At 40.1% G+C, this 15,865-nt stretch overlaps 1 protein-coding gene across 1 annotated transcript; it reads left to right on the top strand.

Annotated features, from left to right (window-relative positions):
• Positions 1–2,952: 2,952 nt before the first annotated feature.
• On the top strand, positions 2,953–15,492 carry LOC310997328 (uncharacterized protein; the record flags this gene model as incomplete). Its single annotated transcript, XM_083987003.1, has 18 exons — positions 2,953–3,372; positions 3,440–3,543; positions 5,545–5,699; positions 5,810–5,981; positions 6,099–6,225; positions 6,452–6,540; positions 6,647–6,861; positions 7,718–7,900; positions 8,014–8,153; positions 9,959–10,369; positions 10,904–11,007; positions 11,111–11,265; positions 11,360–11,531; positions 12,925–13,051; positions 13,188–13,288; positions 13,408–13,622; positions 14,726–14,908; positions 15,353–15,492. The coding sequence occupies 18 exons, from the start codon at positions 2,953–2,955 to the stop codon at positions 15,490–15,492; spliced, it is 3,213 nt and encodes a 1,070-aa protein (XP_083843129.1).
• Between the last annotated feature and the right edge of the window lie 373 nt (positions 15,493–15,865).

Raw genomic sequence — 15,865 nt, 5'->3', positions numbered from 1 at the left:
GCTGTGTGCGTGTGTGTGTGTGTGTGTGTGTGTTGAAGATGGAGGCATAAAAAAACCCAACAACTGTCAGTCCATCATTAGAGGGCGAGCAAGAGACAGTCACTACAGCTCTCTCTCTCTCCCTCCTTCACCACAATAGCAACACACAGTTTTCAACATTTCTCATTTTACACAACTTGCTCTCTGTACCTTTCTATCTCCACTTTAACTGTGATATATTATCTGTTGCCCAAGGTGACAACACAGCTTTTGTCTTGATGTTGATTACATGTATGATCGTTTCCCCTTAATGAGTGATACACAATCTTCAACCAGTTTTATAAATCAACACAAAACATAAACATAAATGCAAAGAACTGATAAACAAAACTGAGAAAAAAACGTTCCACGTTTTCCAATTCAGATGAAGCAAACACGCTTTAACTGATCAATCTTGTACCAATCAACATTACATTTTTTTTAGACATAAGATAATATATTTTTTAAAAGATCTAAAACAAGACACCTCTAACATTAGGTAATATCTGGTGATATTATCTAAAGGATAAATGTTGAATTATAAATCAAAAGTGAGACTGAGCTCAAAATTGTGAATGATCAATAATAAAAATCAATAATAAATAGATTAATAAACATTTTAAATAATATATAATTATAATACAGGACAAAAAAAACCTTAAAATAAAGCCACAGTCAGTCCCCCGTCCACCCACAGAAAACAGAAAGACACCAAACTCCAGCTCTTTCTGTGTGTGTGCTGATGACACTCATGTGCTGTCACGTGTCATGTGCAGGAAATCACTTTCACTCACACTCAATAAAAACTTTAACTGTGTAAACGACGACCTCAACAGCTGATGGGACTCTTTACATGCATGCGCCATGCAAGTCCAGTTTAATGATTAGACAGAGACTCTGCTTCAGGGAGAAACCGAGGAACGTATATATATAACCTCAAGCAAACTGTGGTTTATGACCAGAGCATTTAGAAATATCAACAGAACAGATAAACAGAAAGGAGAGCGATCTATTGACATTTAGTTTAGAGTCAAACGGATGTTCAGTCGACACGTGATGATGATGATGATGATGACGATAACGTGGTTAAATCATTTAAGCTCATTATCCGCTCATGATTCACATACAGTACCAAACTTACTCCAATAACAAACCTACAGTACAGCAGCACGTGACCATCGTCTTCTCCTGGTTCACAGGATCACACGTTCATCAGAGAGGATCGTTCAGTCTTTTGATTGTTTTTTTGTTGTTTGGGAGTCGTCAGTGATAAGAGACGACAGTGATGTAATTAAACGTCCTTAATCACCAGAGCACAGCACAGCAGAGTAAAAACACACACACTGACACATTCACATCCTATAGATTCCTGATCATCTTCATGTGAGGAGGAAGTTTTGATTGAAGTGATTAATAGTGATTGATAAGAAAGATAAAGGCTGACATGAACAGAACCCGCATTAAAATAGGTTGTTTTTTTACACAGGTTTATTTCATTAGTAGCATTTTAAGACAACTTATCATCTTGGTGTGACTATTAAAGATGAGGATAAATAAGGGCAACTTTTAATGAAATACACTTTAAATTTCTCCAAAAGAGAAAAGAAAGACAGGAACAAACACATCTTGACAGCAGTTTGTGTTTTAATATCGATATGTAATTAAGCTTTTCTGTGATTTAGTTTGTTGCAGTAAACTGGTCCAATATAACATAATTCACCTACATTTAGTTAAAATGCGGTTTTATTCAGTTGTCTTGTATCATTACAGTGTTATTCTGTAATTATAGGAAACTGAGAGAGAAAAAAAATCATTTGTAACTGAAACATGATGAGTTTTCAGATTGTGCGGATTATAGTTTAGTTTAGTTTGGATTAGATTAGATAAATTTAAACCTTTAAAATGCACTGTAAACATTTCATTACCGGTCACATTGATAAACCAGTGCAGATGCACAGATGTGTTTACGCTCTGATCCAGCTGTGATAGTGGGTTTGTTAGAAGGTCAACGGGGTCGAACTGAGGTTGCATCTGTACACGGCTCACATTTTTGTGATGTAGCACTAAGTGGTGTCCTGCAGGCGTGTGTGTGTTTGTGAACAGAACAAGATGTATCACCACAGTGTGTGTGTGTGTATGTGTGTGTGTGCAGCACTTTGGGAACAGTTCATTAACCATTTCTCAACCCAAATCTACATTTAATTGAAGACAAATTCATGTGATCATCAGGATTCACAATAAAAATGCAGAAAACATGTGTATTTAGGTAAAAGGCGTAAAATGCATTACTATAAAGTTAAGTGTAGTTTTCAGAATTTTTTTTTAACCAATTTTACCAGTTTATTCTAATTCTAAATTTAAGTAAATGAAGTTGATGAAGCCAATATTGAGATTTATTATAATTTCCTCTTGCCTCTGTAGTGAGGCTTAAAAATAGTCCAGTGGGAGTCTTAATGCTACTTAGCAACATTTAGAGTACAGGCACGTGCACTTCTTTGGGGTATTTAAAAGTGAGGAATGTTGTTTAGAGAAAATACCACTTTGACCACCACAGTGGTGCGGGGGCTGGGTGGGCAGACCGGCCTCTCTCTGAAGCTTTTGATCATTTCACTTCTAGAAAATCAAGTCAGAGGTTTCAGACGTGTCTCATTGAACTCATCTCAGATAAATAGTTTCCTCTGGGCTCGGTTTCGACAGTGGAAGTGGTTCTCAGATGAGGTTTAATGAGGATTAGGAACAGAAGTTTTTTAGGATTGTGACTCCGTCCCACTGAGGGACCGGCTCGCTCTGCCCCACACAGAGCTCAACCCGACCACTCTGGTACAAAGCTGAAGACTTTAAGACGGATACAACGTCTCATACCCTAAGGAATTTCACTGGGGCTTTTCTCTCCCTACTGAGCCAAGGGAGGTATTTTTATTTTTACTCTAAAGAATGGGAGACTATGATGAAGACACTGCCTTCCTGGGACAGACCGGTCCTTACTTCTGGTACACGTTCTTCCTCCTGAACACAGTTTTCGTCTCAACGGGGTTCAACGGGCTTTACATCGTCTTTGTCGGAGCAGCTCCCAAACACCACTGTCTCGTTCCGGACGTGAACCTGACGGAGGAGTGGAGGGAGGCCGTCATCCCCTTCAGGATAGTGGACGGCGAGGAGGTGCAGAGCCAGTGCAGCAGGTACCGGCTGGACGTGGTGAGGAACCTCTCGGCCGAGGGACTCGTTCCCGGGAGAGACGTCAACCTGACCGGCCTGCAGCAGGAGGGATGTTTGGATGGATGGAGCTACAGCAAAGAAATCTACCAGTCCAACATCGTCACTGAGGTCAGTGTGAACATGCACGTGTTTGTTACTGTTTTTTTGTTGTTGTTTTTTTTTGCTGAAACACATCTGTAATTGACACATTCACATCTGTCCACAGTGGGATCTTGTCTGTGATAACCAGTGGAAAGTTCCCTTTGCTTCGTCCACTCTGTTTGTTGGATACCTCGTTGGATCGTTGATCTCAGGGCAGCTCTCTGACAGGTAACTCATCCAAAATTCAACTTCATGAGCTCTGTGTCTTCATATCTCTGTTCCTAAACTGCTGCACAGGCGAGTGGTGCAGTTATCAACAAAGAAATTTGGGTTTCAGTTGAAGTCTTTCCCAAAAAAAGCTGATGAACTTGACTTGTGTGGACTTTGGTTTACAAAGTGAGGATACTGTAGTGACTGTAACAGTGGAGCTGGACTTGATTAGCTGTCATTCATGCAGCAACGGCCCCATCTACTGGTGGAGTTCACTTTCTCCAAGACATTACTCATTTCCACTCAGATAAAAGTTTCTTTCGCTGAAATCACTGATGTTCCACAAATCTGAAAATGCTCTTGTCCTCATGAAGAGAGACAGGGTTAGTTTTCTAGAAGTGGATCCTGTATGGGCAGAAAGAGGTGGATTAAAAGAGGAATCAGCTGGTTGAGACACAGGTGTCAGATGGGGAATCTCTTTATTCACAGCGGCCCTATTAACAACGTAGTCAGAGATATCTACGAACATTACAGAACGACGTGACACCTTTTTATACCGAAGACAGGGTGTGTGTGTGTGTGTGTGGGTGGATAGGTTTCATCCTCTTTGGCTATCACAAATCCTAAAGAAGGGGGGCCACATCTCTCAATTTTACTTGTCTTGTACTTTAACCAAGGTGTGATCCTGATACATTCAACATCAGTCCAGGTCATAGTGACCTGGCTCTCATTCTCCTACAATCCACACCCTTAGGGCAAAGTATCGAGACAATGAATGTTATGGATGTTCAACTAGAGATAGATAGATAGATAGATAGATAGATAGATAGATAGATAGATAGATAGATAGATAGATAGATAGATAGATAGATAGATAGATAGATAGATAGATAGATAGATATACTTTATTGATCCCAAACTGGGAATTTACAAGTTCCTCTGACTTCTCCTGGATTCTCAGTTTGAAGGTTGAACTGAGCTACAGATGATAACTTCTTCTCTTTTATTTAGTAGTTATTTATCTGTCAGTTTAACTTCCTAGTTCACTGTCTTGGTTTGTACCGGTTTTACTTATTGTCCATTAAAAAAAACAAATGTAAATCAGCTCGATCTGGACGTTGTGCAGCTGTTAGATGTCAGTGGAACCCGACAGGTGTGGTATAGTACATTACAGTAAAGTACTTTGTGAACTACTTGACGGTATTTGTTTTAAAGGTTCAGCTCTAATGGAGTTCAGTGTTGTGTTCAGGGTCGTAGAGAATCACGCAGCTCAGGACGCAGCTGTGAAAACTCAGTGGATGAGAAATGAGGGAGGAGGAGGAGGAGGAGGGGTGAGGGTGAGGGAGGTTGAAGTTTTAGAGATTTTTGATTATTGTGTAACATTAAGGTTTCACAGTAAAGACATTTAAGGGCATTGTCCTCAATAAATTCATCTGTGGTATTTAGATACAATACATCTCTGCAGCTTGTTTCTATGTTGGAGCTGTGAGGACGCCATCACTGTCACAAAGAGCTCGATCGAGTTCATATTAAGATAAATAAAGTTAATAATGTATCAATGACCCACAGAGGCGACTGATCAAAGACATGAACAGACTCCACCAATTCAAATTCGTGGGGCAGATACTCTCTCTATTTTCAAAAATCGACTTAAAACATTCCTTTTTAATAGAGCATATAATTAGGGATCTGAGTATGGTATCTTTTATCTTTTTATTTTTTCCTCAAATTGATTTGTTTTTAACTTGGCCTAATTTTATTTGTATGATTGTTTTTGTTTTATCACTGCTATTGTTTTATTGTCACTGTGTATTTTTACTGCCTGATTGTTGATTAATACCGTTTTTAATGCATTTCATGTATGAAAGGCGCTATATAAATAAAATTATTATTATTATTATTACCAGCTGAACAATGGACGTTTCTCTTCTCTCCGATGAACACCATGGTCATCACTGCCTTCATCCTTGATCTGTGTCTGTGATTCTCCGTAATTGATTTGTATTTTTATCGTTTCAGGTTTGGGAGGAAGAAGGTGGTCTTCATCTCTCTTGCAGCTCAGTGCGTCTCCGTGCTGCTTCAGTCCTTCTCTCATTCATGGAGGATGTTCTGCGTCATGTTCCTCTTCGTTGGAGCTTCACAGATTTCCATCTACATCTCAGCGTTTGTTCTTGGTATGAACTGTGAAACACTCCTCACCAACTCTGTGTTTCGCTACTGCACAAATATCAGTGTGAATAGCACTGATGTGACTTTTTCTTTTCATTTTTTTTGTCCTGGACAGGGACGGAGGTGTTGAGTAAGACCATGCGAGTTCTCTTCACGACTCTCGGCGCGTTTCTTTTCTACTGCATCGGCTACATGACGTTGCCCTGGATCGCGTACGGCATCAGAGAGTGGAGGACTCTGCTCGCTGTCCTGTCTGCAACCTCGGTGGTCTACATCCCTCTGTGGTGGTGCGTTCATCTCCCCATCACTCTGACCGATACTGATACAGTCTGTGCACAGTGACAGTGAACATCCACAGTCTGAGCTGCTGTGTTGAGCTGTATTTAAATGTTTTTTTTCTGCAGGTTTATCCCAGAGTCTCCTCGGTGGCTCATCACTCAGGGTCGAGTGGACGAGGCCGAGGTCATCGTGAGAGAGGCTGCACGGAAAAATAAAGTTCAAGCTCCAACTGTGATATTCAAGCGATCTGAGGTAATGTCCACATCAAGACATGGAAACACTAAATAAAGTCTTTATTGCCCAGAACAGATTTTAAATGTGAGTAAAAAAGCTTTTTCCTGGTTCCTCTGGGTCAGATGTGTCAACTGACCACATACTACATAATGTATTTCCTGTCCCTGAAAGTGTTTGATGATATTTGGAATGAAACATCCCAAAGTCTGAATCTAATCTGCTCATGTATTGTTTGAGATAGCAGACCGCGGCTCGGTGTAAAACCTACACCATGCTGGATGTGTTGAGATCCAAGAACATCAGATGCATCACACTGATGTGTCTCCTGTTGTGGTGAGTGCTTCTGTTTTTGTTTTTTTTAATTAAGTGACACATTTTTTTTGAAGAAACAAGTAGAAAACCTTCATCTCCTGATCACGTGTTATTCTGCTTTTTCCAGGATGGCCATAAACATCGGATATTTCGGTTTGTCCCTGAACACGTCCAACCTGAGTGGAAACCCCTTCATGAACTGTTTCCTCTCGGCGACCACCGAGGTCCCGGCGTATGTCGTGTCCACGTGGCTGCTGAAGAAATGTCCACGACGACTCCTCCTGTCGTCGTTCCTCGTCATCGGAGGAGGAGTTCTCCTGCTCATCCAGTTCATCCCAGACAGTAAGAACACTTCTGTTCCAGAAGATAGATACCTGTAGCAGCACTGGAAAAAGAAATTCATCGGCTCGAAGTTCTTTTTCTAATCATTTATAGACCACCAAGATACTCCTGTCAGTTATCTGCACTGACTACAACTTTTTTATTGTAACATTCACAAACTTATGCCAAAGAACTTTGTTCTCTAGCCTACTTGACACAGTGAAGCAGCATTTAGCTGTTATGTTGCACACAACTGGAACAAACTACCAGCAGAACTGAAATCAGCCCCAACTTTAAGCACTTTTAAATCCAGGTTAAAAATATTTCTCTTTTCATGTTCATGGCTGAGCTCTTTTAAAGAAATTTAAATCGTAATCTTGGATCTGCACTGTAAATCCTCTTAATTGTTTTAATACAAATTAATCTTTCATGCTCCAAACTCATATTTTATGCTCTATTTTAGTATAGTTTTTATTTTTATTATATATATATATTATTTTTTCCTGTACTTTCTCATTCTTACTGTTAAATGTGTTGTCTTTATGTAAAGCACATTGAGTTGCACCTTGAGGTCGGATGTGACAGTTTCTTAGAAATATGTAAATAACAAGGAAAGTTCTTACAAAACAGCTTACAGGCTGCTTACCAGGAACTTTTAACTACTGTACCACTGGTGATTGTGTAATTTACACTAGAACTGTAAATCATTATGTGGTCTTCACATGGATGCAGCGAGGGTTTCAATACGTAACAACAGTGTGTCCTTAAATCATACAAACACAATCACATGATACCTTGATATGATCAGATAATATCAGCTGTTCAGTTTATCAAAAACTTCATTTTGTTAAATCCCCCTCCTCCTCCTCCCCCTCAGCCCTGCAGTCTGTCGCTCTGGCTCTGGAGATGACCGGGAAGTTCGGCTTCACCATGGCCTTCAGCATCGTCTACATCTACACGGCTGAGATCTATCCCACCGTGCTCAGGAACGTCGGCATGGGAATGTGCTCATCCGCCGCTCGTATTGGCAGCATCACGGCTCCATACGTCATCTACTTAGGTTTGTTTGTATGGTTCAGTCTCTCTCGGGCCCACAGTGTTTTTGTTTGTCTGTCTGTATTCATTGAATAGTTGGTTGTTTTTTTTCTAAATGTTCCTCTTTGTAACCTACAGGCACTTATAATAAGGTTCTGCCTTACATCCTGATGGGAAGTCTCACCATCGCTTCCTCTGTGGTGAACTTCTTCCTCCCAGAAACTCTCAACAAAGATCTTCCAGAAACAGTGGAGCAGATGCAGGAGTGTCAGGGGTTGGTACTGTTCACTAAGGTCACAGAACGTGATTGTGAGCTGATTATGTGAAGATGAACTGAATTTCTCATTGTATCCCATTATAAACAGAGGATACTGTACATTTTAATGCTGATATCTTCACACACAGGAAGTGCAAATATATAAAAGTGATCATTTGCAGTATAGGGAATATTAAATATATTGTTTATATTGTATATTGTGGTATATGTGTTGCTCATTCTTCCATTTTTAACCACTTTCTCTGTCTTTTCCAGGTTGTGTAGTGGATCCAAAAAGAACAAATATGGAAGCAGAGGGAACTCACCCATTCAACATGACACCAAATCAGATGTGCAAACACTGGCTCCATAGACGGAGAAAGAAAAGAACCTGAAATTTGAAAATTAAACACCAATAGTGGGGATTCAAAAGCCCATTTCCAAGAACTCTTTGTTTGTTTTGTTATCATTTTCTTTTTAAAATAACTGTTATTTTTATACTCAGTTGTTGGTTGTTAGTTCAATAACTTTTTTTTTTTAATGTTGCAAAGGAAAAAAAAGACATCTTTAAATTTTATATGAACATTGGAATCTGATCAGACTCTAAATTTGTATCATGAACAATGCGTGTAATTAAAACAATGAACATATGAACCCTTCTAATTCAAGAGAGTTTATTTTAGAGAGTTTGTTTAGAGAGTTTAATACACAGCCTGGGGTGATTTCATCCTTGAATGAAAAAAAAAAGAGGTTAGGTTTTCTATGGAGGCAGCTCATTTCCAACGACTATAGTTCGATATAGAATAGAAGAATAGAAAAGTACTTTATTGATCCTTTGTAAACTGTGGTGTCACAGCAGCTCCAATAGAATACACTAGCTATAAAAGATAAGATAACTTAGAAGAAATAAAATCACTTAACTTAGTCTAGCAAAAGTATTAACGAAAAAAATAATAACCTGTATACATTTTTTATGTGACACATTTACAATAACTCAATGTAATGTGTGCAATGTAATATGCAAAGTGCAGGTGTGCAACTCTTAAATTATTTGTTACAGAAGCAGAAACAGATGTAAACTGGTATAATGACTCAGATAAATACAGATATAACCCATGCAGGTCATCTGAGGATCCACAGGCTTGTGTAAATGAATCCAGATCTAAAAACTACAGTCAGTGTTTATGCATTTATGATCTGAGGACTGAACATTCACTAGCTGCTGGATGTTATGTAAAACTTTTACATTATACTGTATATTGTGCACTAAAGGGCCTCAGGCTGTTGTGCAGCAGGACTTTGGTCACCGGTATAGGCTATACAGGAGGAGTTAAATGAGCTCTGCAGGAAACTGAGCTGAGATTTCTTTATCTTCAACCAGAAGCAATAAACACCTCACATGTAACAGCCAGAGAGATTATGAGATGCTTCTACACTGTTTCATCTGCTTGAGAATGATTAACTCCCCTCTTTGAGCTTTCTTGGAATATGAATCTCATTGAATAACGTTTTATATAATCGATTCGATTTTCTTTTTGTTTTCAGTCTAAATCAAATGTATTTGAACGTTTTTGTGGCTCTACAAACAGGTAACACAAGAACGCATGTGATGTTGATGTTTGTTAGGGTTGGTTTTGTTAGTGTCGGTGTGATTTCCACTGAGCTGTGGAGTTGCTTGGTGTCACTGAGTAACCACCCGGACTCACTGAAGCTGCTGTATAAAAGTAAAGCAGAGCTGACCCCCTCTCTCTCTTATCCCTGTGTGTTGACAACCTGCTGCTCGTCTTTTCTCCTTCTATTACTTCATTTTTAAATCATTTTTTAAAAATGGGAAACCCCAAAATCAGAGACTACGACAGCATCACGTCCTTCCTCGGATCTTGGGGACCTTTTCAGATCAGGATCTTTTTAGCTCTCGCCGTCAGCATCCTCCCCAACGGGTTTATTGGCATTTACATCGTGTTTGTAGGTGACACTCCGCCTCACGAGTGCTTCATCCCTACTGAAAACTACAGCATCAGTGAGATGTGGAGAAACGTGACCATTCCTCTGGAAACGGTGGACGGGATCACAAAGCGCAGCTCGTGCTCGAGGCTGAACCTCGATGTTGTCAGGAACTTTTCTCAGCACGGTTTTGTCCCAAACGTGGATGTGAATGTGAGTGAGATTCCTCTGGAGCGATGTGTGGACGGATGGACGTACAGCAGGGAGATCTACCAGTCCACCATCGTCACAGAGGTGAGTGAGTGAGGAGTCGCTTATACCTTTCTTCACATAGATATGATATTTAACAGCTTTCATGTACCTATAGGAAACCAAAAAGTTAAACAATAGACGTATAATCTATGAAATAAAAAAGGTTTAAAGTCAGGACCATTTTAACTTCACTGTCAGTGTCAACTTCACTGTCAGGGTCAAAGGTTAAACTCTTCTGCTTTCAGTTAAACAATAATTAACATGAGTAAATAAGGTGTATGATTAACTAAATAATCTGAAAAACAAAAAAAAAGGTGAAATTAAATTGCAGCTCACAAAATCAGGATAATAGTTTAAAATGTTCTTCTATCACTTATTTTTTTTATTTTACTTTGAAATGCACTGGGGATTTAATTATCTATGCTGTTGTAAAGCACATTGAAATTGATTATTCTTATAACTATTGTTATTAAATGAAGGAACTGTGAGTCTGTCATGTAATGACCTGTAATAACATTACTTAGTTCATATAATCATTATTTCTGTGTGGTGCTAACTGCTCTGACTGATTCACAGTGGGACCTGGTGTGTGATAACGCTTATAAAAGTCCACTCACCACCTCCATGAACTACGTCGGTGTGTTAGTGGGGGCGTTTATCTCAGGACAGATATCTGACAGGTCTGCAGCTCTTACTAATTTACTAATTACCCACTGTTACAGGTAAATAACATGATATTATCTGATATCTATTAACACTGAGCTGCACTGATCTCCTCCGCAGGTACGGGAGGAAGCCGGCGCTCTTCGTCATGATGATTCTTCAGACTGTGACCATCACAGCTCAGATCTTTTCTCCAAACTGGGAAATCTTCACCTTCATTTTCTGCCTTGTGGGAGCAGGTGGATTCTCCAACTACATCATCGCATTTGTGCTGGGTGTGTTGTCCACACAGTATTGATCATATGTTTGTAAAGAGGGTTTATTTCTTCATATTTATATCATATATGTATTTGTTTTTCCCACCCACAGGTACAGAGATCCTGAACCCTAAAGCCCGGGTGGTCTTCTGCTCTCTGGGGGTGTTCATGGCCTCGGCTGTCGGCTACATGTTGATGCCTGCAGTCGCCTATTTCCTCCGTGACTGGAGGATGTTGCTGATTCCCATGGCCGCGTCCGGCCTCATCTACATCCCTCTGTGGTGGTGAGAACATTCATACATTATGTTTTTATTGCCACTGTCTGGTCTGGTTGTGGTTTCACTCAGTGACACCGTGACTTCAGGAAAAGTGTGAATTCTCTGTGTTAAAGACTCATGATAATAATAATTATTATAATAATATATATTTATATAGCAGTTTAAAAGTGCTTGCCATCTTACTTTGCTGACTGCTTTTGATATCACCAACCAGCAATTAAAAAAATGCATTGACTCATCATTTTTAAAAACTGTGAGAAACTTATCACTGCTTGTGAAAAAGTAAGTGATACGATACAGACAACAGACACAGATAGATAAAACATTTTAAGTTATTTTCTGAGCATTTTTCCTTTATTTGGACAGTGGAGAGAGACAGAGGGGAATAACCACAGGTCGGGTTCAAACCCCAAGGCTACTGTACCTAGAACTGGGCCCACATGGTGCAGGGTCATGGTACACAGTGAGCCACCCCAAATAAAAAATATTTATAAAATATAGTATAAGAGAGTGAGGAAGAAAATGAGGATGAAAGCCAAAAACAGGATATGAAAAAGATACAAAGGGACAGAGGAAGTCAGGGAAATAAACAAATTAAGAAAGACGTTCAATAAGATAAGACGCTGCAGTGAGTGGACAACCAAAATTCTCAGAAAACATAAAAAGTTGCTGTTTTACTCTTTGGCAACTGTGACGATGTTCATAAAAAGCAGATAGAAACTTACTTAATGTCTGATCACACAAAGTAGTGAAACAAAAACTACATTTGGTTTTGATCAAACAACTGGTCCGACAATCTCTTCTTTGTCCAAGTTATTTAAAGGGACAACGAGGAGTTTTGGAAAGCAAAGTGTTTTCATACTACACTTACCATGAGCCTCCGCGCGCACGGTGAAATTCTTGGACCGGCGCAAGACGGACGTCTTGCCAAGAATGTTTTCATTCGACAAGAATGAAAGTCGGAGGTTCAAAGACGATCACATACCGTCGTAGTTCCGACCATAAACGGTGATTCGGCGGCGTTATTCTCATGACCCGCCGGGCAGCGTCCGCGAAACCGAAAGTAAGGAAACGCTGGTCGGCTCGCCCAGCATTTCCGCCACTAATTAAAATAACAAAATAACGATAGAGACAAAACTATATATTTATCGAAAATGGAGCCATTAACAAGTGTGGGTAGCGTAGATTCATCCACATTAACGTGAAACTTTTTTATAACCAAATAGAAACTCCTCGTTGTCCCTTTAAAGTAAGTCAGGGGCTCTTTGCTGCCCCCTGGAGACCTGGTGCAGGGAGTACATGAGAGATATTCCCAAACAGGCCCAGTGCATCAGTAGAGAGGTGTTTAATGATGTTAAATGATAGTCCACACGGTGAATCTGATGCTGTTTCTGTGCAGGTTGGTCCCAGAGTCTCCTCGCTGGCTGCTCTCTCAGGGACGAGTGCAGGAGGCCGAGGAAATCCTGAGAGCCGCCGCCAAGGCCAATCACATCGAGGCTCCGGCCGCCATTTTTACACAAGCTGAGGTGAGTTCATGGTTCAGGCTTTACTATAATCAATCATCATCACGTGCACAGTTTCAGTCTGTTTGTGCAGCAGCGCTCATGCTTCATGTTTCATGTTGAAAATGCCTTCTTCTTCTTCTTCTCCTCCTTTTTTCAGATTGAAGACGCATTGGCTATGAAAGAAAAGAAATACAGCATTATGGTCATCCTGAGAAGCTGCAACATGTTTTCTATCACTTTACTGTGTTCACTGCTGTGGTAAGTCAACAATGTGCTTCTACATCACATCAACCAAAAGACAAAAAACCTTCATTCACAGACTTTGATCAAACAGAAATCAACATATTTCTTATCATTTCCTCTCATTGTCTCTGCAGGATCGTCATCACCATCGGTTACTACGCTTTAATCCTCAACACGTCCAACCTGCACGGAGATCCGTACTTGAACTGCTTCTTCTCAGCGGCCACCGAGGTGCCGGCCTACATCATGGCCTTGTTGCTGCTGCAGCGCTGCTCCAGGCGCTTCTGTCAGTCGTCCTCGCTCTTCCTCGGAGGCGCCATGATCCTCTGTGTTCACCTCATCCCCATAGGTAACCATCACATTTTTAGCTCCTGAGGGAGGTTGGTGCTTCAAGGACTTTAACGGACTCTCAGATCTTCCTCAATTGATGACAAATTTATTCGATTCCAGCACCAGAAGAAAAACCAGGTGATTGCCAAAGTTTCACATTTCATCTTGTGATGGACACAAAGATATTTAAAGGAGCTGTATGTCAGACTGAGGCCAAAATTGTTGCTGCTGTCAAATCCAAAATACTGCAGCGCATTGTTTCCCCTCCCTTTCCTCCCCAGACTTGAGGTTGCCAGATATTTAGCTACATGTTAACCTCTGCCCTACTCCAGCTTTGCGTGAGACTCACTCACACAGTCTCTACGCCACCGTTACAATATAGTAATAGAAGGAAATGAATGGGAAATGAACCGTATAAAGCTGTATACATGCACTGGGGATACAGATTATTGTGCGAAAAGCGAGGTGTGTGTCCAGGAGAAAATGAACCACTCCGACATCTGTCCTCAAGTTCTTCTTCTTTCAGCCGTCTCCATCTTTCAAACTTATCTCCTGATACTGGTTTTGTTTCTGCTTTTGTCAAGATGTTTTTGAGAGTCATAGCAAGGTCTTTTAATGTTAGTAACATCAGACATTATCCACAATGCTTGTAGCTGCAGCTCAGTGGGAACTGGCAACATACTACTACGACTTTGTGATTGGGAGATTCAGCGGTGGGTGGAGCAACAGGCCAAAACACAAAATCAAAAATAAATACATACAATTTTTATATGTGAATATTCTGGCTGTATTATTGTTGTCAGTTAGATCAATATTTCAAAGTAACATAATTCTTTACTCTCTGGTGACATTATGATTACTTGCCGTACTTTTCTTACGTGTAGCTCCTTTAACCTAAATCCACAAAGGTGAATCTTATGTTGGTGCGATACAAAAAGCCAGAGAGTTGTTAAAGTCTAATATTTCATGGTAATAGAATATTATATAAACTAGAATAGAATATTATATAAACTCACTGAAATAATGAACCGATGGACTAAAGCTTCCATCATCAGAGTCCCGACTGGTCAGTTTTCACACATTTGCTGTAATAAAAGTTGTCATTTGTTGTAATTTCCGCAGGTTTACCGGGAGTTGCCGTGTTTCTGGAGATGTTGGGGAAGTTCGGCCTCACGGCAGCGTTCTGTATTGTTTACGCCGTCACGTCCGAGCTCTTCCCCACCGTCATCAGAAACTCAGCGATGGGCTGCTGCTCCATGGCCGCTCGCATAGGAACCATCATCTCCCCCTTCATCCTCTACCTGGGTGAGTGGGCTTAGTTTTCTGTTAATGAGCAGTTAAGTAGGTTGAATTAATACTGGAGTTTAGACCTGCAGTGATCAGTCAATTAGAGTTGATGAGTTGATCAAGTTTATTTCATCATTTTGGTTTGTTTTTCTGGTTTCAGCTTCTAAAATGTGACACTTTGCTCTTTTCCTTCCTCCTATATCACAGTAAAGTGAATAAAATAAGTTTACAGACTGTAAATAAACATAATTTGCAGCAATAACGACAAAACTAGTCACTATGGGGTCAGATCTTCTCTATTAATCTCAGAGTTTAGTTTCTCACAAAATGAGTAAGTTTCATATTTATGCCAACAGTCAGTGAACAGGAAGCAGGAAGTAGCTGTGGTTTGTACTTCCTGAATGTCCAGGTGTGTGATTCCTCTACCTGTGTCTCATGGTCACGGTCTCTCTGTCTGTGCAGGACAATATGTGAAGTCTCTGCCCTACATCCTGATGGGTTGTTTGGCCATTTCTGGAGCCGTCTTGTGTCTCCTGCTGCCGGAGACCTTTGGGAAGGCTTTACCAGAGACCGTATCACAGATGCAGCAGATCTGCAGGTGAGTTAACACACTAAAAAAAAGGCACAGGGTTAAATTTAACCTTTGACTTTCAGCTAAAAACAGTTCAATAAAACGTTACCAAGTCACAGCATCATCTTCTTACACTACGATACGGTGTTTTACACCTTATATATCTCTGATTATTATACAAATAAACAAAATAATTATCAGTGTAGATGATGATTATAATTTGCACAGCTTGTTTTAACTTTACAGACACAGATGTCATTTAGTTTCAGTTTCACTCTTTTATTTGTTTGTATTTTACTCTCAGTCTCACTTATGAGTCACTTTACAAACTGTGATAAAACTGCAACATAAATGTAACAAAGACATGTCAGACCTTTAATGACATTTAATGTCTCCACTTCCAC

The sequence above is a fragment of the Trachurus trachurus genome (genome assembly GCF_905171665.1).
Source record: "Trachurus trachurus genome assembly, chromosome: 14".
In the NCBI taxonomy this organism is placed as follows: Eukaryota; Metazoa; Chordata; class Actinopteri; order Carangiformes; family Carangidae; genus Trachurus; species Trachurus trachurus.
The sequence above is the reverse complement of the archived record's forward strand: the minus strand, read 5'-3'. Positions and strand labels throughout refer to the sequence as shown.